The 16,723-nt window shown below is 41.4% G+C and overlaps 1 protein-coding gene across 2 annotated transcripts in view; it reads left to right on the top strand.

Annotated features, from left to right (window-relative positions):
- OGDHL (oxoglutarate dehydrogenase-like) overlaps nt 1-16,416 on the top strand; it is a 42,960-nt gene extending 26,544 nt beyond the window's left edge. For both annotated transcript variants that reach the window (XM_008947537.1, XM_008947538.1), the window contains exons 15-21: nt 6,293-6,471; nt 10,285-10,356; nt 11,611-11,736; nt 12,352-12,424; nt 14,508-14,671; nt 15,276-15,430; nt 16,156-16,416. In XM_008947537.1, the coding sequence (XP_008945785.1) occupies nt 6,293-6,471; nt 10,285-10,356; nt 11,611-11,736; nt 12,352-12,424; nt 14,508-14,671; nt 15,276-15,430; nt 16,156-16,279 (893 nt within the window). In that variant the 3' untranslated portion in view covers nt 16,280-16,416. The remainder of the gene's footprint in view (nt 1-6,292; nt 6,472-10,284; nt 10,357-11,610; nt 11,737-12,351; nt 12,425-14,507; nt 14,672-15,275; nt 15,431-16,155) is intronic.
- Nucleotides 16,417-16,723: the final 307 nt, after the last annotated feature.

Raw genomic sequence — 16,723 nt, 5'->3', positions numbered from 1 at the left:
AAGTCTTCTTTTACTGACATCAGAGTGACTGTGTAGTGTTGATTCTCCACCCAGGAGGTGTGATTCTCTGCCAGGTTCAATACTGGCTGAGAGAGGTCTTGCACTGTAGCATCTTCTACTGGGAACTTCCAGGGAACATCCAGGCAAGACAGACTTGGAACTAGTGCAAAGTTCAGCAAATTCCTGAACTGTGGGACCTGGAATACAGCTTTATCAAGGGGGGAGGTCATATATCTAAAGGAAAAGGTGAAGGGAAGAGGACAGATAGTGATTTAAGCTTTTTTTTCCAATACACTTCTACAATGAAATATCTAGTAGTACTATTAATTCAGCAGAATGTATTTTTAAGGTTAGGAGCAGCAAATAGTTATCTGTCAGACATGTTAGGAAGTAGGACAGACTAGTAACCAAGGATTAGGTTCTCAGTGGCATCTGCATGGAGCTCAAGGAAGGCATCAGTCTCTCTGTTTAGTAGTCAGCCATCAGATGGGTATTAACTTTGCTTTCTTCTGGGTGGTTTTTGGCTTTGTGAAAGGATGCATGTGCCTCCATTAGTTCCTGTGCTTAGATTTTCTGTTAAACGTAGCACTAATCTGTCTGTAACTTTTTACATTCTGACATTGAATCCTTGCACTGATAAGCCCTCTATAACCATGAGTTAACATTCATGCCTTAAGTCACACTGAAATCAGATTGAATTAAGCTAGAGCCTTACTTAGGTTAATTGAAAAATTACAGTTCTTATGACAATCATTAAAAGTGTTGTGGGGAAAACCACAATGTAATGTGCTGTGTAAGCTGCCACTTTGCTTGACAACACCTCTTTCTGTGCCAGAGTGACAAAAGAACAGTAAGGGAACAGCACAGCAGGAACTGGACTAATAGAAACAAGCATTTCTGCTGCGCCTGTCATCTAGGGACCTTAATGAACTCCAGCAATTAAAACATTAGTTTTGCAGCCTTAGTCAAGTGCTGTGTATGTTTTCTTTCCTCTCTCCCCTCAGTTTGGAAGTTTACCAAACTGCTGTGCTGGGTCCATGTGCTCTGAGCCCTGAGCAGCTGCCTGGTGTCCAGGAGCTGGCTCCTGGGTCTCTGCCACCCTTTGGGTGTGCAGTTTCCTTACCTGTCATTCTTTGAAAGCTACATCTTGCAGCCTGATTGTCTTGGCACAGGATTTCCTCAGGCTTAAACCCATTCTCTGTGTTTCTAGCTGTGGAAGAGTTAATCCTTTAAACTCACAAATTCTGCACATCATTCTGAAGAAATGTTCAGTTCTTGTCTCTGCAGACAAAACCAATGAAAGACAAGGTCTCTGCTACATTTTTTTTAACCCTTTACTCTGGTCTGAGGTGGAGCTCTTATGAAGGGCCTGGGTAGGAACCTGTGCTCCTGCAGGTCACATCACATCTCTAGAATTGTGGAGTTCTTCTAGCTTGAGTCACCTTCCCTGACCTTGACTCATCTGATGTCTCAATAAATCCCTTTCAGGAGAAGCACCTCACCCTCTTCTGGGTTGTTTGCCTTACATCTGTCTAGATGTTTTCCTTGATTTTTATTCATTTATTTTATTTAGTGGTTCAGATCCTGCTCTTTGATTTTCTCCACATGTAGGTAGAAGTAGTAACTGTTGACAGCCTGCCTAGCCATTGCTACAATCACTGGTGAAATAGCTGTAATGTTGGGTACTCTCATGGTATACCAAAGATGGGCATACCACAGACACGTGTTCCATGAAATGGTAGTCTGGACAGAAATAATTTCAAAATATTAATTGGAATGTATTGATTACAGTTGGCTATATTTTCCCAGATATTTCTGTGTCAGAAAGCTTGCAAGAGGCATCTGTGTTAGGATCACACCTTTCAATGCAGCTTCACCTACAACATTGTCACCTTGTGGAGATTATTAGCACAAAGTGGGCAGCAATACATGAAATGAGAAGTTACACTCTTTTCCATGTGAATTCAGGAGTGATTTTTGTATAGGAAACAAAATTGTGTGCTCTGACCAAATTTTAAATGCATATAGAGCTCCATACTCTTTGAAAAGCACTGTGTGATTATTGACTCCAAAGGGTCAAGACTTGAGTTCCTTCTTCTCTAAAAGCTCAATTACCCCATCCTTACAGAGAGCAGCATATGCTCAAATAAGTCTTGAACATATTGCATATTTTCTCAACCATGTCACCCAATCAGTAGAAATGGTCTCTTAATGCTTGTGTAAAATTAGAATGGGATTCAAGCCTATCTGGGGAAATCTGTTTTTCAGGTACCTTTGGGAACACACACTGAAGGGGTTGTGTGAAATTTTTTGCTGTTTGCATTGTGTTAAAAACAATAGAGTCCCACAAATGAGACAGAGATTTGAAATATGCTTTGAAAGAAAAGCCATTCAGGCAGCCAGGCCAAAGGAATGGGTCAGCACAAGCCATCCTCTCTGGTAAAGAGGTCATGGTGACTCAGAGGTGGAAGGCTGACTGTCTGACTTAGTCTTCTTTTTGGCCTCTGACTTCCTAGTTGCCTTTTGGTGTGAGCATGAGTGTCTGATGAAGTCATGGCTGGACTGTTGAGAGTTCAGCAGTCCAGAAGTCAAGTCACTGAAGGATTTCTTGCCAGAGACATGGTAAATAAAAAGCTGTGTTGGAATTACCAAGGAGTAAACTATGAAGACATGCTATAAACACAATGTGTAAAGCTGTTTTCTCTGTTAATAAAAAGTTTTACTTGCAGCTCATGTTGCTTTTTGTGTTAGGCACTTGATTTGTCCTGCAGTTGTCCCTCTGCTAACCTTCTAGGAGATTTTGTGTGCTGACACTGAGTGAAGAGCCTGGTCCTGGGGCAGAAGAGAGAAATCTTGTAATCCCAATTTAGCTGTGATCATCAAATTAAGATAAAGTGATTTCACTTTCATGCATGGATGACCTAAGTCAAAATTTCATGTCAAATGTTGGATGTTTCTGTAGTTTGTGTCACAGAGGGACTTATTTGATACATGACCATCTCCTGTGTTTTGTTGAGGGTTTTCCTTGTGGAACTGCAAAAGTTAGTCTAAACTTTCTGGAACCACACATTAATTAGTTCTTAATTTTATAAAGTGGAAATGCTTTATCTTTAATGCTTCCCTCTTTATTTTTTTTTTCTTTTTTTCCCCAGTTTGGCAGTAAAACTTTCAGAGAAAGAATTACTTCTGTATGTTTGTGGCATCCAGGACATGAAGATCTCAACCTTAGCTTAGAGCTCTGAGCATCTCTCTGACAGTGAACATAAAGTAAAAGTTGAACAAAACCAAAAAAGGGCAAAGAAGGCTTGAATAGGTTTGATTTGATCCTGAAATCTTCCTCCATAGCTCTGTCAATTACCTTGCACTGATAACACCAAAGTAACTCATATGCTCTATGTGACACATGTTCTTTTCTGCCTCATCATGTGTTAAATTTTTTTAGTGCCTAGCATGCCAGGCCATCTTAAAGGTATTTTTCTATTATTGCTTATGTAGTTTTTTGGTATTACAGTTTTCTTTGAAGTCATTCTCTTACCCAGTGAATGCCACAAAGGGAGGCTCTCCTAGAAGAACTGCAGCCTCTAGTAACCAGAGCACAGATCACAAATGATAAGTATGTGAGAGATGTCAGCTGTCACTTGCTGGTGACCCTGTAAGCAGCAGCCTTCTGTGTGTGGAGAATGTCAGGATGGTAAGCTCATCTTTTCCAGGAAGCCTGAGTTTTTTGAAATTCCTGAAATTTATCTTATTTGAAGAGTTATGTTGGGTTTGATCAGAGTCAGAAGCTATAGTTCCAGTAATGTTGGGCTTGATCATGGCTTTGCAACAGTTTGTAGCTTACTAACCACTGGTGATCACAAAGTGTAGGACTGGATTTGACTGATATGCAGTATTTAGGAGGCAGATTAGGGACGTGACTTATGATTGGCTTCTGGCTGCCTTTGGGTGTAGGAAATACTATCCACAACATGAGGATTTACAGACTGATATTTTTGTCCTGTTCTCCTGAGACTATGTACAAGTAAAAGGAGGAGAAACCCAAATTAATGAGGAGTATCTCGGTAAGTGTAGGATCCTCTCAGGCATAAAGGGATTTCTCTCTGCATCCCAAGTACCAATTTTAGGTTATGAATCTGTTGTAACTAAACATATTCTGCTCTTGTGACTATTTGGAGGTGTGGGGGAGGCTGGTGGTGAGTGAGGTGAATTAAGCAGTATGGATATCTTATTACAAAGAACATTGTTCATTTTTGCCTAAGCTGGTTTTGCTCTCAAGCCTCTGTTGTCAAACAGTGAGTGGCAGCTGTGTCACAGTGAGGAAACCAAGCAAAAATGGAAATGGCAATGACTTGTACATAGCAAAAACATGAAGCTGGTTTCAGTGTAGATCAATGATAGTGGGATGGGAATTTCTGCGTGTAACTTTGGTTACATGTGCAGATCTTAAAACAGGGAAGCTGGAAAGAGATTTAAAAAATTCATATCAATCTGTTAGCCAACTGAGATTTTTTTTTACAGTCTTGCAATTACACAGGGAAGGGTTCTGACTCATTATTCTAGCTTTTTAAAGAAAACTTTACAGCAGTAGAGCTAGTTGCTCTGTTGTGGTAACCTCTAAGGAGAGTCTTTCCACGTAGCAGTTGTGTATTTGAAAACAAATCTTTATATTCTGTGCAGAGCATAAAAACTTCAACATAAACCATATTTATTCATCAAATATTGATTCTCTATCTGTATTGAATCAGTGTTTCTTCTATATCAGAACCTCTGTACCCAGAGCAGTGCTACGTGGTGGTGTTTTTTATTGAGAAATTTAACTTTTTTTTTTGTTTTAATCATTCCAAACTAGGTGCAGAGTTGTGAGTACAGTTATTTTTTCAGCACCCCAGCCTCAGCTATATTGAAGTGCGAAGGGAAACTATGAGCAGAGATTAAATATATGTTTTGATATTATTAGATATTATTAGATACATTTAAGTGTTCACTGTGGAACATGGGATAGAAAAATACCTTAAACTGAAGTGTGGGCATTAAACTGAGACAGGTACATTGCACATAGCTAATTTTTCATGTTCTGACTTGACACAAAATTCTGTTGGTGTTGGTTTTTTTTAAGCTACACAGCAGATGCCTTGGAAGACATGCAAACACCCTTGTAGTGTTCTGTGTTTTGCCAGGCTACTGGGCTAACATTGCAATAGCAGTTTAGGTTTCTTTTCTTGCTTTGCCAATCATCTCCCCAGGTCCTGTTGTGGAGCTGGGGCTTTACTGAGCTGCAGCAGGTCTCTGTGAGAGCCATAATTCGTTTCTGCCTTTAAGATATATTAATGGAGGTTGTCAAGAGCCTTCAGTCATGTTTGTGCTTTGCTGAGTTTTAAGAGCAGACAACAAGCTGCCTGAGTTGCTCTGTGCAGAACATCTAAGCTGCTGTCAGCCAGGCTGCAGCTGTGTATTTGTCCTGCTGTGTTAACCTGACGTGGCTGAGTAAGTGGCAGTGTGTGGCCCTTCTGCTCTGTGTGGGGCTGATGAATTTACACTTCAAACATCACAGGTTCAAGCAAATTTCTGAACTTACCTGCTACTGTAAACCACCTGAAATCTTTGACACAGAGTGGAGAGGGGGCAGGTCATGTCTTTCTGTTTTCATTAGCTGAAGTAGTGATGTCCTCCCCCATGAAGACCACTTCTGGTCTCTTGGCGACTGAGGCAGAGACCTAAAGGGTCCTTAACCCTGCCAAAGAAAAGATTGTTTACCCTGAAGCCCCAAATATGTCTACCATGCACCTGTAATGTTCAGCTTCTTTGAAGATCTAAAAACTATGATCCTGCTTATAGACTGAAGGTTGATGTCACTAATAATTTTGTTCCACGGCTGCATATGAGAGGTGAAATAACAATGTAATGCAGGACTGTGCACGAGAGGCTTCTTGAGCTAATAATTCACTGTAAATGGGTTTTTACAGGAAAACGTGGTGCCTGCCTTAGTGAGCTCTCAGGAAAATGTCACAGGAAAGTCTGAGCTGAGGGAGGGGCTTCAGTTGTTTGTTTAAAAACTCTTTAGGATATTTAAATGTTTGAGGAAGAGTTTGAGGGATTGGAGTCAGGACTGGAAAAATATTGTTTGCTAATCTTTCTGACAGAAATGGTACCACTGAAAACTGCATGGTGTATAACAGGGCCACAGAAAATCCAGTCTACGCTCTCATTTTGGTTTTGCTTTAATTTATTTTAAGGAGAGATGAACAGAATTGTCAGTGTCTTTTTCTCATTTTCTTACTTGTTTGCTTCTCAGGTTTTGAACTTGGCTTCGCTATGGCAAGCCCCAATGCCCTGGTGTGCTGGGAGGCCCAGTTTGGTGACTTCCACAACACGGCGCAGTGTATCATAGACCAGTTCATCAGCTCTGGCCAGGCCAAGTGGGTTCGTCACAACGGCATCGTCCTGCTCCTGCCACATGGGATGGAGGGAATGGTGAGGACTGCTGGCTGCTGCCTGTGGGGTGGAATTGCTGGCTACCACGCCTTCCTCTGCAGCTGTAAAAGTGTCTTGGGTATCTTGGGGGTCCAAGGGTTCTATGAGAGCAGTGGGGAGCAGGCCCTGTTGAGCGTGTTGGACTGCTTCAGTGCTACAGGAAAGAGCTTGGATAGATGGATTGGTGAGAACCAAGAACTCTGAGCTCTTAGCTTTGTGCCCTTCTTAGTGGCATGTACCAGTTTTCCCTTTTTTTTTTTTTCTCTCTTTTTTAAAAATCTTTCTCTGAAACACTGCATTCTTTCTCTAGAAAGCCTTGGGTTCTTAGTGTACAGTCAAAAAGAAGTCTTTAGTGTCTAGCAGTACTTGCTTGCTTGTTTTGTTGGTTGGTTGGTTGGTTGTTTGTTTTTTTGTGTGAAGTATCTCTGTACAAAATCTGCACTAAATATTCTTGCAATGAAATGGTATGGGACAACTCTAAAACTTCTTCAGAAATCATTGACAGAGGGTGACTTTGATATACTAAGAAATTTCCCTCTCTCTGAAGAGAAAAGTGTTTCCACTAGCTGTTGACTCTCATTTCTTTGGTGGGCATTAGGAGGATCTAGACAGTGTCTTAGAGGGAAAGGGCAAGGGCACACTCTGTAATGTTATATGAAGTTCAAATCAGCAGTAGAATTGTTCTTCAAATCTTTTAAATTAATTTTAAAGGTGACATGTACATCGTGTTGGGCTAGGTTAATTTTCTCCCTTTCACATACATTAACACTCATCAACTGATGCATGTATGTTCCTATTTTTCTATTAAGAAAGGCATAGTATGTGTCAGCACAGTGAAATCTGCATCCCTATAAATGCTCGAGACCCTTTTGCTACAAACTGCATCATTTCCATTCTCACAAATAAGTTAGTTTATTGCTGTTCCATTATAATCCTGCCCTGATATACTGGGGTGCATTCATATCTTCTGAATGGCTTTCCATACCCATTTGTACATAAAGAATAAAGGGTCTGCTGCTGTTCACAAGACTTTTGATAATTAATTTTTTAAAAAATGAATCCTGAGGGACAGCCTGAATGTGCCCTCAGCAGGAGGTGTTGTCCTCTGCAGAGAAGCACTCAGCTGAAGGGAGCTGGTTCTTTGCTACACTCAATACAGTTGATCTTTCTTTTCTGTTAGCTGCTTGGCAGCTAAGATTTGTCCAGATCTTCTGAAACATTTTTATTTTGCTACTAGTGTCAGGTGTTTTTTTGGAATATGTAGGAATCCCACCAGGCTGTTGAAATCCTCTGTCTTCCCAGAGGAGCTTTCCATTATAGGAGTGTTATTCTCTCAATAACTACAGTGTTGGGGACAGAATGATACGGGGAAGGATTCGTAATGGGATATGGATCCCTTCACCTCCAGGTCATGCATCCACGGGCAAGTTGGCTGTGATTGAAAGACTCTGCTGCCTAATGGCTCCCTGGGGACACATCTGAAAGTAGCTAATGGAGTCAGTATAGGTCTCACTCTGGTGGTCGCAGCAGAAATAAACCCTACCCCACCCCACGCAGCAGTTGCTGGCAGTCTGACTGGAGGTGTCAGCAGAGAAATCGTAGATGGATGTGAACACTGAGGCTCTGGACTGAGGTTGCTGCTGGGGCAGTGGATATGTGTATGCTGGGGAAGCCTTGTGTGTCTTTCCTGTAATTGTTTGCTGGGAACAGCTCTGTTTCCAGCACAGTGAATTCAGTGTGCTCGTGAAGCACCGTGTTTGAGGGTGTACAGGCTGTGCTTAGTGTAGGATTTGATTTACAGCAGTTAGAGAGATGTGGCAGAAGTGCTGCAATACTGGACTCTTACTGCACACTGTATTTTTGCACTGATCTGCTTCTTGTTCTCAAGCCCTTACCCATCTATGACCAGATTATTTGGCAACTCAAAAGTGGAGACAGACTTGCAAAGAGAAAATATGCAAGGCACAGTTCTTGGCTGATTGTGTTACTCCTTTGTTACCAGTGGGGTGCTTTTTCCCTTTAGTCCATGGGGCAGGATGAACCATAGAATGGTTTTGGTTGGAAGAGACCTTAAAGATCATCTTGTTCCAACCTCTCTGCCATGGGCAAGGACACATTCCAGCAGATCAGGCTGTTCAAAGCCCCATCCAGCCTGGCCTTGAACACATCCATCAGAGGAGCATCCACAGCTTCTCTGGGTGACCTGTTCCAGTGTCTCACCACCCTCAGAGTGAACAATTTCTTCCTTATATCTAATCTAAATCTATCCTCTTTCAGTTTAAAGTCCTATCACTACCTGTGCTTACAAAAGGTCCTTCTCCAGCTTTCTTGTAGGCCCACTTTGGGTACTGGAAGGCTGCTGTAAGGTCTGCCCAGAGCCTTCTCTTCTCCAGGATGAACAACCCCAACTCTCTCACCCTGTCTTCATAAGAGAGGTGCCCCAGCCCTCTGATCATCTTTGTGCCCCTCCTCCAGACTCTGGAATCCTGCACTTGGAATAAGGGAGGATGATGTGTTCAGTCAAGGTGGACTACTAGCTGTCAAGATAATGAGTGGTTTTGGAGATCATACGTTAAGGTCTCAGCAGAGGAAGTTGTGATGAGAGATGGCCATATAAAGAAAAGCTCTTTATGAACAGAGTTAGCTTTGGAGCCATGAAGACGTTTGAGAGGTTGATCGTTTATGTCTTCAGGTTAAAATACTTTGTGACTGTCTCCAAAATGAGTCTTTCCTAACAGTAACTGTCACTTGAGCAAGCAGAGGCTGCCAATAGCAATAAATAGGAAAGCACACTGCATTCTCACACTCCTCACAGCTTTTGCTCATCCCTTGTAAACAAGGACACAGGAGGGAAGAGAGCAGGTTCTGTTACACTCCTTATTCCTGATACTGTCAGCAGCACGTGTGTTTTCCTAGTGTAAAGTGGATCTAACAGTGTTTGTGCACTAAAAGTGATCTCCTCACAGCTTTTGCTCATCCCTTGTAAACAAGGACACAGGAGGGAAGAGAGCAGGTTCTGTTACGCTCCTTGTTCCTGATACTGTCTGTCAGCAGCACGTGTGTTTTGCTAGTGTAAAATGGATCTAACAGTGTTTGTGCACTGAAAGTGATCACCTTGGGTACTGCTGGTGAGAGATGGTGGCTGTGAGCATTCAGTGCTGTGACAGTACATAAAATAACCCCTGAGGAGGCAGAAGTTAATCATAGGTTAGTTTGGCAGATAAGGTGTACTTGTATTTTGATCCATTTTAGCTGAAGCATCCATCTAGGCTCTTTTGTCCAGCACTGAACAGTGGTAGGAGAGAGATCCTGAGCCTGCTTTTGTTGTTAGTATAGCAGAGATAGTCTGCAGTTAAATTTGTCTGCTCCTGTTCAGCATGCAGGCGTGGCTTGGCCCCCAGGAGTGTGGGTCACTCAGTACACTGAGGCACACAACGTTCCTCTTCCTGATGTTCCTCCTGCTCCTTCCTGCCCTGCCTTGGCAAGGTTGTTCTTGTGCCCACCTGGACCCACCACCCTTTCACTGCTCATCATTGTGCAGATGTACTGAGGCTGGAAATGACTTCCTGCTGGTGAAAGCCTTGGAAAGCCACGTGAAACCTCATCTCCTCCTGCAGAAACAGTTTATGAAAGACAAAGAATTCCAGTCCTGCAGTGTGTCCTCTCTTCCCACTGCTGCTGGTGATGCCTCTGGCTGGGGGTGGGGCAGGTGCTGCCAGGGTGGCAGGAGGTACTTACCCAACAAGTGACCCAGACTGATGTTTGAGTGCTGGTTTGGTGTTCTAATGCTGTTTTAAATTATACCTTTACCAGGGTCCAGAGCATTCATCAGCCAGGCCTGAGAGGTTTCTACAGATGAGCAATGATGATTCTGATGCTTATCCAGTGAGTAGATTTATCAAAGGCCATGTCCTTTTTATTTTTTTGCTCATCATGTCTCAGAGAGATTTTTTTGGTCAGAAGCAGCCTCTCAGCTAGGTATGGTGGGTTAAGATTTTGCTTTAAGTCCTGATGTAACATGAACTTGATCCCACTAAAAGTAATGGAAGTATGCAGTGTGTGCTGCTTCATTGCAAAGCTGAGGTCATCTGTAATTAATCTCTGGCAGCATGGTCTTTTTATGGTTGTTCCTCAGGGCCAGTGACTCTGCCTGTGTATATTGCTGTGTGTGCTGCAAATGGGTGTCACTGGCTAATTTCTGAAGGAGCCCAAGTGAGACGACTCCTGGCTTTTTATGGTGGAGCTCAGTTGGACTGCTGGGAGCATGAAAATAAGCAACTTCTGAATTTGCTTCAGCTAAGACCTTCATACATTGGTCATTCATTTCTACATATAAAGCACATAGCTCTACAGGATATTGGGCATCCACTGCCCTGCTGCAGGATTCCCAAGAAGCACTGATACAGTAACTGAAAAGCACCCCCCAATTTAAAAAAAAAATAAAAATAAAGGAAAGAAAATAGAATTTTCAGTTTTGGCCCTTGGGGCAGTGATAATTCCAAAGCCATGTTCCTCCTCATCTAAAAGTGATTGCCTGTGTCCTGGCAAGACCTGTTTGACTGGCCACATTTAAGGACTGACAAATACACTTAATAAGCAAGTTACACATTTTATCAGAGAAGATAGGAAGTTATACCATGGATGAAGAAATCTTGTTAGGCACTGTACCAATCTGTAATGAGATTATTGTACCTGTACCTATATATATGTGCTTACCTAGTACATAGACATGGATAAAATCCCCTATATTTATAATAAACATAATTACAAAACATGAAATTTGTGTATTAAAATAGCATAAGAAAACAGGACACTTACCAAAAATAGGGTGGGAAGAGAGAGTTAACTTTATACTCAAAAAATTAAGTATAGTTTTAAGATTCTTTCAAGGGGGTTCTATTTCCTGTCTTCCACCTTTTTGCATTTATTTGCATACATTTTTAGGATGAAGTAGAAATGGAAGAGAATGGTTTGTAGGGATGCTTCCCTAGCTAATAATATAATCTCAGCAGAGATCTAGTAATAAGGTTTTTGGAGGGAGGGAGTTGCTGTGAGTCAGAAATAGAAGGATGGCTTTCAAGCCTTTTATTCTGATTTTCTTTTTAGACATTTTTCTAATGCCTTTACTGTCTCTCTCAGGCATTCAGTGAGCAGTTTGAAGTTTCCCAGCTGTATGAATGCAACTGGATTGTGGTGAATTGTTCAACTCCAGCCAATTACTTTCATGTCCTCAGAAGACAGATCTTGCTGCCGTTCAGAAAGCCGGTAAAGTTACTGGGATGGACTTGGTTATTCTGGGTATATTAACTCTCACATAAAGAGGGGCTTTATTTGCATATGACATACTGCTGAAAAGAACAACAATCACTGGTGAGAAACCTTAACTAAACAGAGGCTGAAGTCACTGATTTTGATGGAATGAAACTCAGCTTTGACTACGATTCTAAAACTCGATTTTCAGCTTTACTTTCTTCTGGCTGTACAGACCTTCAGATAGGGTTGTCAAGACACTATGGAGCTAACAGGTTGCATAATTATAATCTGGATGTCTGGTTGCTGGAACTTCAAAAACCTAAGATATAGCTGTTGGATATTTTACTGGTTTGTAGCCTGTGATTTGATTTTTTTCTCCAAAAGAGGCAAAAGCAATGGGTTTTGAGAACCTTTAAAGGGAGTGGACTACCCAAATCTTTTGAATAATTTTGAAACTTTCTAGGCTTCTAGAGGAGATAAAAATAATGTACTGGTTTTGCTATTCACATTAACTTGATCTGTAGCATGTTGAGTTTGTGGGTTTTGTGTGAACAGGGTTACAAATGTTCCATGTACTAAGTGTAGATAAAGCAGCTCCTGAATGGTGGAAAAATTTTTGTCTTACAGCTGATTGTTTTGACACCCAAGTCACTGCTGAGGCATCCAGAAGCTAAATCCAGTTTTGATGAAATGGTGTCTGGTAGGTCACCTTCAAGTATTATGGATCAATAATTAGCTACACCAAGTTGCATGTTAGACTGGGAAGAAGAGGATCCACTCTGGAAAGTTTTCTTTTCCTTTTGGTGTTATTTCTGTGGAGCTGCTGTAGTGAGATCTATCATGGACATTTGCTGAAAAGTCTGCTTTCAAGTATAGATTCTTAATTTTTACAGGCTTATTATTAACTCACTGTTAATTTTAAAGGCAGCAGAAGTGCATCCCCCTTTCTGCAGGGATATTCCCCTCATTAGGGTATTAGGTCACTCCACTCTTTTTCTCTTTGTATAAAACCAGAATTGTTCCTTGTACTGCACACCACACACACAGATGTGAGGATAGGTTAGTCACACTGTGCCCCTTTGGAGGAATGAAGGGCCCATTTCTTCTTACAGTACTCATTTCTGGGGCTGCTGTGTCACACCAGTGATCTCAAGGAAGAGCAGGGAGTTGAACTGTATGCTACACCACAGCTGCTGTTGGCAAGCTGTCAGCACCAACAGATAGGTGCTGGAGAGGTAATACCAAAAACTGGAGTGATTTGTCTTGCCATGCACTGGTCAGAACGTGTTAAGAGTGGCATGAGGAAATGCAGTGAAATTTTGTGAGTGATTGAAGTGATTCATTCAGAATGAGGGAGTGAGCATGGGTGTTGTCATCTGTCTCCAGTTCTGGTGGGCAGCTTGGTGGCTTTCAGAAAAGTGTAGCTGCTTCTTTTTTTCCAAAGCAAGTTACAGTGTTTAAACATGCTGAAATCCTGCTTTATCTCCTTTTTTGTAGGTGAGTAAAGTTTGCTTCTCAAGCAAAGGCATTTGCTGCTTTTGATTACTGTTTAAAATCTTTGTAGAAGGAGTCAGATTAGAAATTGTGTAGGGATTGTGATTTGCCACTTTGGAGTCCCCTCTGCTTCCAGCTAACCCTCAATAGTGGACAAACTCCTAATTAACACTGAATTCTGATATACTTTAGTCTTCCTACTGAAGAGGACAGCAAGTAGTAAAGTATTGCTGACTCCTGGCAAACTCTTCTTGCTGTTTTTAATGGGAAGCTGAGAAGGAGAGGAAGACTGACTCCAGCTGACCCAATGAAGCTCAGATTCCTTTTTTTTTAATGATGAATTCTGCTGTTCAGTGAGACAGGATAATTCTAACATAAATCAGTTCCTCGTTCACATGCTTGTGCTGCTGCTTTTCTCCCCAAAACAAATGGTTCAAACAGGAGCTTATTCCCCTGGTAAGTGGGTGTGCTGATTCGGACTGGAAGGTCATGCAGCTGTCTGCTACCTTGCAGTTGGTTAATGTGGGAATAGTTCTAATCAATCATAGAAGAGAACAAAGAAAATAATCTTTCAGACCATCAAGTTCCTCTTCCAGTTTCATGTATCCCAAGAAAATTGTTCTCCTGGGAGATGATATCATGGGGGAAAAGATATCTAGCAGTGAGGATATGCATTTGAAATGTTATCTTATCACTTACATGTATGGCTCAGTTCTGTGCTAATTCTTTCTTTGGCTCATGCTATTCTAGTCCTTAAACAGAGGTTTAAACCACATAAATTGAGTGTGTAGTACTGGTAGTTGAGTGTGTGCTTGTGTAAATGTTCCTGCAATTGCCAGCTTTAGTTGTGTTATAAATATGTGCTATGCTGTTATACAAGAGTGTTCCCAAAGTTTCTAAACCTATATTAATATTATGTGGCTGAAAGAAGAAACAATATTGCAGGTAGTTCTCTGGAAAAAAAATGGAAGCAAAGGTGAGCTATCCAGTCAATTTAAAATTAAAGGTTCCAGGCACAGCATGAAGCTAAAAAGGAATCCACTGTTAATATGCTTCTGTCTATTAAGTATGGAAGAGTGGATTATTGACAGTCTTTTTAACTTCTTGAAACTGAGCTGCTGGAAGTCACTTGAGCAGAGTGACTGCTCTGAAAAGCAGAAATAGAAAGGCAGCAGAACCCTGTGACCACTGCAACCTGCTGCTTGCTCAGTAAAAGACTGTTTCTTGGGCTGCTTTATTACAATGACAGTTCCACTGAGGGCACTTCTCTGATCTGTGCTGTTAACCAGGTACCACTTTCCAGCGTGTGATTCCCGAGAGTGGGCTGGCAGCTCATGCACCACAGGAGGTCAAGCGAGTCATTTTCTGCACAGGAAAAGTATACTATGATCTTGTGAAAGAGAGGAAGAACCAAAACCTGGAGAAACAAGTAGCTATAACCAGACTTGAACAGGTGAGCTCCCTGCTCCTCAGAAGACAGGGTCCACGAGGAGACTTTCAGCAATGGTTTCCTGTGTTTTTAAATAGATGTCACTTTCCAGTAACATTTTTATAGCACTTTGCCTCTTACAAGACATTATCTAGTCCTTCATGGGCTTATGGAGAAGGAACACTTCACTAGTATGCTGGACAATAAGATGCAGAGAGCTTGAGGACTTTTCCAGAATAAATGTAACGAAGTGAAGGTTACAACGTGGTGGCATCTGAAATTTGTGTAGCTGGTCTGCTAGATTTAAATGTTGTGACACTTACTGTCACTCACTAAGGACCTGTATTGTCACAGCTACTTCACTAGAAAAACTAAGAATGCAGATCTGGACTGTGATCTACTTCTGTTCATATTGGTGCAACTAAAAAAAATGTGTGTATTCACTTCTGACAGCATGAAATCAATTAGAGAAATGTGAGCCACTTTTAAGAACATACAGCAGTTGTATTAGGTACTAGCTGGTTGATTGCAAGGGTTGGGTGTAGTACCTGATAGGTCAAAGGCTTTCCTACCATGGCCTAGCACCATGTCAGAGAAAGCTGTGTGAGGTATTACCCTTTCTTTCCAGATCTCACCATTCCCTTTTGACTTGCTGAAAGAAGAACTTGAGAAGTATCCAGCTGCTGATGTAGTTTGGTGTCAGGAAGAACACAAGAACAGTGGATACTATGATTATGTCAAACCTCGTTTCCGCACTATTGTGAACCACACTCGACCTATATGGTATGAGACTTTAGACTCTTATCTCCTGGTCTGATTTGTTTGCTTTAAATTTGGTTGAGTTTGGGGATTTTGTTGCTTTAGAAATTGTTTTTGATTTGAGAATGTTATTCATGGGTAAGTGGGGTTCTTCACAAAAAGCCTTTGAGTTTGGGTTCTTGAGGGAGAAGTCTAGATGTCTATTTCTCAGGTGCATCATTCTTATCTTGCTCCTCCTTGTACTTCTAAAAGAAAATCAGTTGCAACTAGATCTATATTTATTGTCACTTAGCACAGCACTTAGCTCTCCTAGATTTTTCTGTCTTGTCTAAGAGTCTATCTTGTTTAAGAATTTCACTCCAAATACTAGGTTTCTGGAGGAAACAGTTGCTGTAAAGAGCTCAGTCCAGGTACCTTTGTGTTTATTTTAGATGATTGACTCTCAGCTCTGCTCGTGCAGCTGTCAGAGGAATGAGTCTTCATTGCCAAAAGCAAATTATCTAATTATGAGAAAGTGTAGCTGGCTACCCTGAGAGGGATGGGGGAGGAAACAGTTTGATGTTGACGGGAGGGGGAAGCTGACCAGGAGATAACTGATAGTGCAACTGAGATTGATTTTTATTTAAGAAAGATTGATGATTAAACGTCCGAGTCTGCCAAGCTGACCTGAATGCATTTGTATGCTTGTTATTGTCAAAACAGTCTCTCTTTTCACCTCATTTATCTGCCTGATTCTTTTTGTCACAAAGGTATGTTGGCCGAGAGCCTGCTGCTGCAGCTGCCACAGGCAACAAGAACATGCATCTGGTGTCACTCAGAAGGTTCTTGGATACAGCTTTCAACCTGCAGGCTTTTGAGGGAAAGACATTCTAACTACAGGACACCGACTCATCTTTGACTAGGAGTCTCTCAAATAAATGCATCTGAAAGAGGAAAGAAGTGGGAAAAATATTGGAAATTGTCTATTTTTTTTTTGCTTTAGCATATAAAATAAATCCAGCAGCTGACTTGATTAATCTGCACCTTGCTCCCTGGTTTGTAAGGAAAAAAAATAATAATAATTCCAATTTACTTCCACTATTTTTTGTCTGTTTAGACTGGGACCTCTTTGGCACAAGGAGAATCTCCTATTGAAGGATGCAGTGTCTAATTCAGTGAGGCTCCAGGCTCAGTCTGTGGGCACTGTCCATTACTGTAACTACCATGGACAGCATGATAGTTATGCACATCCCTGAGAAAGAAGAGAATATGTTTGGGAACCACTAAGGAACCAATATGTGTTTTGACCAGGAAAATGGTTGATAGTTATTTCTAGAT

This window comes from Merops nubicus, unplaced genomic scaffold (assembly GCF_000691845.1).
Source record: "Merops nubicus isolate BGI_N331 unplaced genomic scaffold, ASM69184v1 scaffold1529, whole genome shotgun sequence".
NCBI classification, from domain to species: domain Eukaryota; kingdom Metazoa; phylum Chordata; class Aves; order Coraciiformes; family Meropidae; genus Merops; species Merops nubicus.
Note: the sequence above shows the minus strand (reverse complement) of the source record. Positions and strands in the feature narration are given on the sequence as shown.